At 41.3% G+C, this 9201-nt stretch overlaps 1 protein-coding gene across 1 annotated transcript in view; it reads left to right on the plus strand.

Annotated features, from left to right (window-relative positions):
- The first annotated feature begins 7147 nt into the window (after positions 1–7147).
- Positions 7148–9201, plus strand: part of cfap57 (cilia and flagella associated protein 57) — a 97277-nt gene continuing 95223 nt past the window's right edge. Inside the window, exon 1 of the mRNA XM_034167376.1 lies at positions 7148–7445. Within this exon, the coding sequence (XP_034023267.1) occupies positions 7295–7445 (151 nt within the window). The 5' untranslated portion in view covers positions 7148–7294. The remainder of the gene's footprint in view (positions 7446–9201) is intronic.

Genomic DNA, 9201 nt, shown 5'->3' on the forward strand with positions numbered 1-9201 from the left:
GCATAAGGTCACACGGGTAAATGGTATACTGTTTTGTTTTTGACCGCAATCCAAAAGCAGTTGCAAAAAGTGCAGGGTTTTTTTTTTTTCAGTTCCCAGTGGAGAAGGGAAGACGAGACAAATGGGAGAGGTCATGTCGGTAGGTGTTAGCCACAACAGCTAACCACAGTAGTTGTGTTCTCTCACCTGCACAGCCACCTCAACACATTTGAGCTCCAGGTCATAAACAAACCGCAAAACATGTCCATGTTCCACTACGTCATCACTCTTTCTTTGTATTTTCACTTTGTTTTCCGTGTAATTTGCCCAGAAACACAGAGAGGACTGTCCCAGGATGTAGGATTATTGCATCATATGCGTCATATTTTAACCCTTTAGCGCCCGCCCTCAAACGAGACTGCTCTGCCCAATTAAGGGTCACAGGGGGCTGGAGTCTATCCCAGCAGTCATAGGGCGTGAGGAGGAGTTCACCCTGGACAGGAGGCCAGAGTGTCGTAGCTCATAATGATACTTTACTTTGTAAATGAAAGAAGCAGCTGTTGTAATGAATAGTTTTAATTAAACAAAAGGCAGATTTAGGACAAACATGGACAGAGGACATTTTGTCATAACTCACTGTGTTTGCTTGTTTCTCCAGGATTGGTGTGATTTCCTGATCCTGAACTTTATGTTGCATGGCTGGGGGGCCTGGCTGCCTTTTTGTTTCTGTCTTTTGTTTTTCCTTCCAGGTGGCTTGCATTTGGGACTGAGTGGCTGTGTTGCTGAGGTTATCAGGACCTCACCCTGATCACCTGCGGCTCGTCAGGACTCACAGCTGAGGTGCATCTATATGGATTGGAACATGGTGGCATTTAAGACTGGAGTATACAGTGTTTATTTGCCAGAGACTCGACCTTGTGACCAGACGGGTGAGATTGTCGTCTCGGGAGCCATCTCATCATCAGTGGATGCAGAGAACGTCCAGGGTTTGATGCACGGTCTGTGAAAGAGGAGGGGGTGAGGTCTCATGCTCGTCAGCACACTTCCTGAGGTACGTTAGATTTTGTGACTAACATTTATACAGTCAGTAAATGTGGTGTCCCTCACACCTTTATTATATTGAGCTGTATGTTAGTCATGTATCGGCTTCCACTGCAGTGGAGTTTTGTGAACTGGATGTTCCATGCCTGCAGGTTGGGAAGCTGATTAGTAATCAAGCCAGGAAGTGTTTGCTGTTTGTACACCTTTAAGTGTTCTCTCTGTGTGTAGAGTGTGGACTCACATAATGGTAATGTAATTACCATAATTCTTTCACAGACTCGGTTTGTTGCAGCCACCTGGGGGGTGTCGGCGGGGTCCTTGGGTCCGAACAGCTCCTGGCTCCGGACCGTTAGCGCTGCTGGGAGCACACCACGCCAGACCGCACTTTCTGTTATTTTTGTATCACTGTTATGTATTAAATTCAGTTAGCCTTTGTACCGTGCTCTGCTTATTTCATACTGGGTCCTTCAAACGCTGGTCGGTTCTCCGAGCTGCATCCGACACATAACACTTTATCTGTCCTGAGGACACAGCTGGGCCTCTGGAAGTCCCTCCAGACCCTCCTGTCCTGCACACATATAGCGTTCCTCCCATGGTCCCTCCCTACACCAATGCTCCTCCCACCTGCGAGGCCCCTCCTCCCAATCCTTCTCGTCAACCATCTTTCATCCCCACCATCACTGACACTCCTCCACCAGTCCTTCCCCACCCAGACCTCACATTAAAAAACCACCAAAATTCATTCATGCTGTTTCGCCAGGAGCAGCGCCGCCTTGTGGTGGCACAGAACATGTCAGTGAGCGTGTTGACTGACAGTGTGTTTTCGTCTGTTTGCAGTGGAAATCGCTTTATGAAACAGAAAAAAAAAATATCGCCGACAGCAGAAAGAGTTGAGCAACTGACATTATGAGCTCCAGCAAGACTGTGAGTAAACAGATCGAACATGTTGTCAGTGAAAATGTCAGATGTGTTTTTATCAGTTGATCCATGTAGAAAGTCTCAAGTGTCTTTTTTTTCTTTTTTTTTTTGCAGGGCACAAAGAGAAAGTCTGTCAGCCAGACTGGTGTAACAGTATATCTTACCCCCCTGGATATCTAACTCCCGGGTGGGAAGATATCCTAGGATATCTTACCCCTCACCCTGGAATTAAACAAAAGGCAGATTTAGTCGTGTCAGTGAGCGTGTTAACGGATGGTGTGCTGTTTGTTGCCTGTCTGCAATGGGATTCTCTGACTGTCCAGGAAAAACATGTTTTACCGTCTGGGTCACGGGTTAGCTGTCAGGAATAGTGCAGCAGATAATAGAATATTTACAGAAGAATGCTTCAAATGGTGATACAAGCACCAAATTTGGCAAAAGTACACTTTAGATATTACTCTTTTGAAAAAACCGACGGGCCACTTGAATTTTCAATAGGCGGCCACGTTGGGGTTAATTGAAGAATTACATAGGGGTCAAAATATAAAAATGCTCCAGTCATATTGAAAATTCTACCACATTATTTATCTGATTGTAAAGATTGGACTATCTATGACTGAATTCTATAGAGTTATGGGGTAAAAACAACAAGAATGGTGACAAAGTTCAGTTTCAGTTTGTACAGGGGTCAAAAGTTAAGAGTTGCTCCAGTTTTGTTCAAAGGTGATGCAAATTATTGGTTGAGTTAATACGGTTTTAAAACGGAATAGTTTGCACCATGTATCATGCTTCGTTATCACGTTACGGGGTAACATATGTCACATGTCATAGAATTCAATGGACGTCAACATTATTTGACCTTTACTTTAGAGACCAAACATTCATCACAGTCAAAACTATTCCATTCATTAATCCAAGTAGCTCAATCAACACTTTGCACCATTTTTTACTAAAAATGGAGCAGCTTTAACTTTTGACCCCTGTACAAACTGAAATTGGCTTTTGTTACCATTCTTAAAGTTTTTACCCCATAACTCCATAACATTCAGTCATAGATAGCCCAAACTATACCTTTTTGGAATCTTTATGATCAGTCAAATAATGTGGTATACGAGGTCTGTCCGTAAAGTATAGGTCCTTTTTATTTTTTTCAAAAACTATATGGATTTCATTCATATGTTTTTATGTCAGACATGCTTGAACCCTCGTGCGCATGCGTGAGTTTTTCCACGCCTGTCGGTGACGTCATTCGCCTGTGAGCACTCCTTGTGGGAGGAGTCGTCCAGCCCCTCGTCGGAATTCCTTTGTCTGAGAAGTTGCTGAGAGACTGGCGCTTTGTTTGATCAAAATTTTTTCTAAACCTGTGAGACACATCGAAGTGGACATGGTTCGAAAAATTAAGCTGGTTTTCAGTGAAAATTTTAACAGCTGATGAGAGATTTTGAGGTGATTCTGTCGCTTTAAGGACTTTTCACGGTGCGAGACGTCGCTCAGCGCTCTCAGGCAGCGTCATCAGCCTGTTTCAAGCTTAAAACCTCCACATTTCAGGCTCTATTGATCCAGGACGTCGTGAGAGAACAGAGAAGTTTCAGAAGAAGTCGGTTTCAGCATTTTATCCGGATATTCCACTGTTAAAGGAGATTTTTTTAATGAAAGACGTGCGGGCGGATTACAGCGTCGGCTCGCAGCCGCCGCGACGCTCCGCCACAGGAAAAACACCTCTGCTGGAAGCCTTAAGGACAAGTTGGAACATCTCCAGCTGATAAACAATTTCTCATATACTCACTCCACTGAAAGCCATCAAAAGCCAACTGGATTTTACAAATGGTTATCAACACGGAGGTGTTTTTCCTGTGGCGGAGCATCGCGTTGGCTGCGTCCCGACGCGCGGACCCGTCCGCACGTCTTTCATTAAAAAAAATCTCCTTTAACAGTGGAATATCCGGATAAAATGCTGAAACCGACTTCTTCTGAAACTTCTCTGTTCTCTCACGACGTCCTGGATCAATGGAGCCTGAAATGTGGAGGTTTTAAGCTTGAAACAGGCTGATGACGCTGCCTGAGAGCGCTGCGCGACGTCTCGCACCGTGAAAAGTCCTTAAAGCGACAGAATCACCTCAAAATCTCTCATCAGCTGTTAAAATTTTCACTGAAAACCAGCTTAATTTTTCGAACCATGTCCACTTCGATGTGTCTCACAGGTTTAGAAAAACTTTTGATCAAACAAAGCGCCAGTCTCTCAGCAACTTCTCAGACAAAGGAATTCCGACGAGGGGCTGGACGACTCCTCCCACAAGGAGTGCTCACAGGCGAATGACGTCACCGACAGGCGTGGAAAAACTCACGCATGCGCACGAGGGTTCAAGCATGTCTGACGTAAAAACATATGAATGAAATCCATATAGTTTTTGAAAAAAATAAAAAGGACCTATACTTTACGGACAGCCCTCGTAGTCTTCAATATGATTGGAATATTTTTATATTTTAACCCCTGTGTAATTTTTCAACTGACCCCTACATTGCCACCTATTGAAAATTCTAGTAGCCTGTCATTTTTTTTTTTTTCAAAAGAGCAATGTCTAAGGAGAGTTTGTGCTGGATTTGGTGCTTGTATCACCATGTGAAGTATTGTTTCAGTTATTTGCTGCAATCGAAGGTGAGAAACACACAGATCATACATGTTGTATGTTGAGGTCACTCATACATGTGGCTCTTGTTTTTAGTAACTGACATCATGTAGAAAGTCTGAATGTGTTTGTTTGTTTTTTCCTTTTTGTGCAGGTTGAAAATGACAGAAGATCCTGATGCTGACAGTCAGCAAACAAACAACATGCATGTGCACTTTGTGGTTGATTTTTTTTTTTTATTATTGTCACAATAATAAATTATATTTACAAAATAAAATGTTTCATTGCATTCAATGTTTTCCCCTAAAAACCAATATGTCAGATAGATACATACATAGATAGGTGGTATAATACAGTATATGCTGAACTAGATGTTTATGGTATAATAATACAATTCAAAGCAGAAAAACTACAATGAATGAAAAAATAAATCAATACTTCAAAATCTTTGTGTTTCCATCCCCTGATTTCTCTCAAGAGAAATGGCTGTAAAAGTGATGTTTTTAATAAAAGATAATCGTTACAGTCAAGTCAATGCCTGAGAGCAGGCACTGGTGCTGCATGTCAGTGCATCCATGACACCACAGAATCCCTAACATTCCACACACAGTACGCCATATTGACAGTGTGAACAAAAAGTTTTTTGTTCTTTATTACAAATAAATTTTTACAAATTTATTAAAAAACTAAGAAATCACATGTACATAAGTATTTACAGCCTTTGCCATGAAGCTCAAAATTGAGCTCAGGTGTATCTTGTTTCCACTGATCATCCTTGAGATGTTTCTACAGATTAATTGGAGCCCACCTGGGGTAAATTCAGCTGACTGGACATGATTTGGAAAGAAACACATCTGTCTACATATGCGGTCCCACAGTTGACAGTGCATCTCAGAACACAAACCAAGCATAAAGTCAAAGGAATTGTCTGTAGACCTCCAGACCCAAGCCTGGGGAAGGGTACAGAAATATTTCTGCTGCTTTGAAGGTCTCCATCATCTGTCAGTGGAAGAAGTTCAGATCCACCAGGACTCTTCCTAGAGTTGGCCGCCCATCTAAACTGAGCGATTGGGGAAGAGGGACCTTAAAAAGAGAGGTGACCAAGAACCCGATGGTCACTCTGTCAGAGTTCCAGCATTCCTCTGTGGAGAGAGGAGAACCTTCCATAAAGACAACCATCTCTGCGGCAATCCATCAATCAGGCCTGTATGGTAGAGTGGTCAGACGGAAGCCACTCTTTAGTAAAAGGCACATGGCAACCCACCTGGAGTTTGCCAAAAGGCACCTGAAGGACTCTCAGACCATAAGACACAAAATTCTCTGGTCTGATGAGACAAAGATTCAACTCTTTGCTTTGTCCTCTACACTGTTAATTAATTTTAACCAATTTAATTTAAAGATTTTGGTGTTATTTGTTAGCAGAATTATTTAAGTTATTCTAGCTTCTTTATTTTGCCTCCATTCCACTCAGTAATGTTCATGCAAAATATTACCTTAATTTTCTCTCTCTCTGTCTCTCTCTTTCACTCCCTCTCTTTTTGGAAGGTGGTGTGAACATTGTCGTATGTACATAATGTTCTTTTGTCAATTGAGGAATTTTTCCATATTTTGAAAGAGTCTAAATTTGGTGATATTTTCTATTCTGTTAAAGTTGGTGTCATTGTGAAACCTGGGATCAGTTTGGATGAAAATGTCAGTACAGTACAGTTTGGTGTACTGTGTGTGTAATTAGTGTCAAATGGTGAAATGTTCCTTGCTCAAGAACTTGAGTGTTGTATTGTATTTGATACAGTTCCTTTCCAAAGGATAAATGAGGCCGAATATAGCTGTAAATGGTTAACTTTATCTGTGAAACTCCTGATTTTGAGAAGGACATGAAATGATTATTGTGGAATTGTAGTCATTTTACGACTATTGGCACAGCAGACCCACCAAGACTTTTTTTTTCAACAGCCGCCACTGACGGTGGAGCTGAAGCCTATCCCAGCGATCACGAGTACATCCTGGATAGGGCACCAGCCCATCAGAGCTTTTCCACTGACATTAAATAAATAAATGCTGCATTGTTATCAAAATTCTTGGGTGCATAATACTTTCCCCCTCCTAAAATAAAGAGATCCTCTGTTTTGTGTGCCTGCTATGAAAATCTGATGAATTATGTAGTTTTACTGGCAAAATAAATTAGATATTTTTGAAGGTGAAAATAGGTTACATCAGTAGTTTTTATTTATTTGTTTGTTTGTTTGTTTTCAAAATATATATTAATCACTGCATAAAATAATATTCACTCCCCTCTTTTATTACACATCTAATTTTCCTTGGAGGTACAGGAATCGATCTTACTTTCTTAAACAAGAATATCTTCCTCGTTTATTAAGTTATCCGGTGATGCAAAAGCTTCAGTTTCACATGGAAAATATCTCGCGAGAATACGAGCTCTGCGAATGAAAAAAACCAAAACAAAATATATCAGTGAAACTTTGTTGAGCTAGAATTAATGTTAGATTAATAACAAAGTGCTAGATTAATAAACAGTAATCAGAATCACACAGTGGACACACTCAAAGGTTTAGGGGAAAAAAACGTTCTCGCGAAATGTCAGCAGTTGCTTAGCAACGTGACTCTAACACAGCTGTACCTGTCCTGTGTCGGTCAGCTGTCTGTGCGGTCTGTCGAGGACGAATAGGTATAATAAAAGTTTATTTTTTCTTTAATCTCAGCGCAGAATTATGACTGCTGTGGAACCCCATTTTACCTTCGGTGTGCGGGCAGGTGTGAAGAATAATTTGTGCTTCACTGATGAACAAACGGTGGTATTCCCCTGCGGAAACAGCTGCGTGTGCTACAACACTGTGGACAGATCACAGAGGATCATTCCAGGTGAGTCCACAAATCAGTCAGCCAGCCTGCGTGGGCTGTAACACTGTGGACAAATGATTGTTTTTCCAGTAACTAGTCACTGTTTGGGATCTTCTCCGGGTGCATATAGGCAGAAATATCCTCATGGGTGGGCCTCGCTCATAATTAGGTGGCACAAGGATAAATTTAACATATTAGAGACCTAGGCTCTTAAATTTACAGAATGGGCTACACGTTCTACTTAGTACTGCTCCATTGTTTCCGGACCTATAGCATTAATGTTCTGCACCAACTGCAAGAGTTTCCAAAACTGAACATTAACAATGTTAATAAGATTTGTAGAATGATGAAAATCCCAGCATGCAAATTAGATAAAGGATTTAAATAGGTTTTGCTGTATATACACACAACTGCAAGTTTAGAAGACAATAATTAACTGACTAAGTAACATGAAACAAGAGTAAATGCTAGCCTTCAGTCATTGCTCTGTTTATATGCTTCACTGGGCTAAATTCTCTGCAACTTTAGAATTAAAATAAAATAAAATCTGTGTCAGCTGTTTGACTGGGGATGAAAACTCTGTGCTGCTGCTAACACAAGCTGTTTTTACCAGGGAGAGAACCTACGCGCTGCCGCTAAGAGAGTCTTTTTGTCTGTGTTCAGAAATCAGTAAAAACGTAGTGTTAGAATCAGATGAAACTGAACAAAGTGGAATACAGCATTGATTGGAGTGTTTCTTCTCCTCTTTTAAAAAATATTCTGTTTTAATTATTTTCCTGCATACACAGGCTGAAATAACACTAATTAGCAAACCATTTGCAGGAGCTAGACCTGACCAACCATTCTTAGTCGAAACATCCTACCGTAGGCTGAATTTATTGGTGCATCTGTCGAGTGGCTTACAGTCATTATAAATTTGATCATTTACCCAGTATCTGTTGTTGCAAATGACATAAAACCAGCAAAACTGGAGTACAGGATTAATCTAAACAGAACTTTATCGGCGACACTAAGCACACAAGTCCACACAGCTAACACCATGTTTACACAAGGTCCAAGGATGCTAATACAAAGAATATGAATCAAAAAACATCAGCTTCACTTTTTCCACATTTTTTTTATGTTACAGCCTAATTCCAAAATGGAAAAAAATTGTTTTTTCTCTCAAAATTCTACTCACAAAACCCCATAATGACAAATGTTGTCAAAAACTAAGAAATCACATGTACATAAGTATTTACACCCTTTGCTCGGTACTTTATTGATGCACCTTTGGCAACAGTTACAGCCTCACATCTTCTTGAATATGATGTCACAAGCTTGGCACATCTATCTTTTGGCAGTTTTACCCACTCATTTTTGCCGCACCTCTCAAGCTCCATCAGGTTGGATGGAGAACATCGGTGCACAGCCATTTTCACATCTCTCGGATTCAGGTCTGGGCTGTGGCTGGGCCACTCAAGGACATTCACAGAGTTGTTGTGAATCAACTCCTTTGATATCTTGGCTGTGTGCTTAGGGTCATTGTCCTGTTGAAAGATGAGATCTGAGGTCAAGAGCGCTCTAGCGCTGGTTTTCATCCAGGATGTCTCTGTACATTGCTGCATTCATCTTTCCCTCAATCCTGACCAGTCTCCCACTTCCTGCCACTGTAAAACATCCCCACAGCATGATGCTGCCACAACCATGCTTCACAGTAGGGATGGTGTCTGGTTTCCTCTAAACATGACCCCTGGCATTCATGCCAGAGAGTTCAATCTTTGTGTTATCAGGCCAT

The sequence above is a fragment of the Thalassophryne amazonica genome, chromosome 3 (genome assembly GCF_902500255.1).
Source record: "Thalassophryne amazonica chromosome 3, fThaAma1.1, whole genome shotgun sequence".
In the NCBI taxonomy this organism is placed as follows: domain Eukaryota; kingdom Metazoa; phylum Chordata; class Actinopteri; order Batrachoidiformes; family Batrachoididae; genus Thalassophryne; species Thalassophryne amazonica.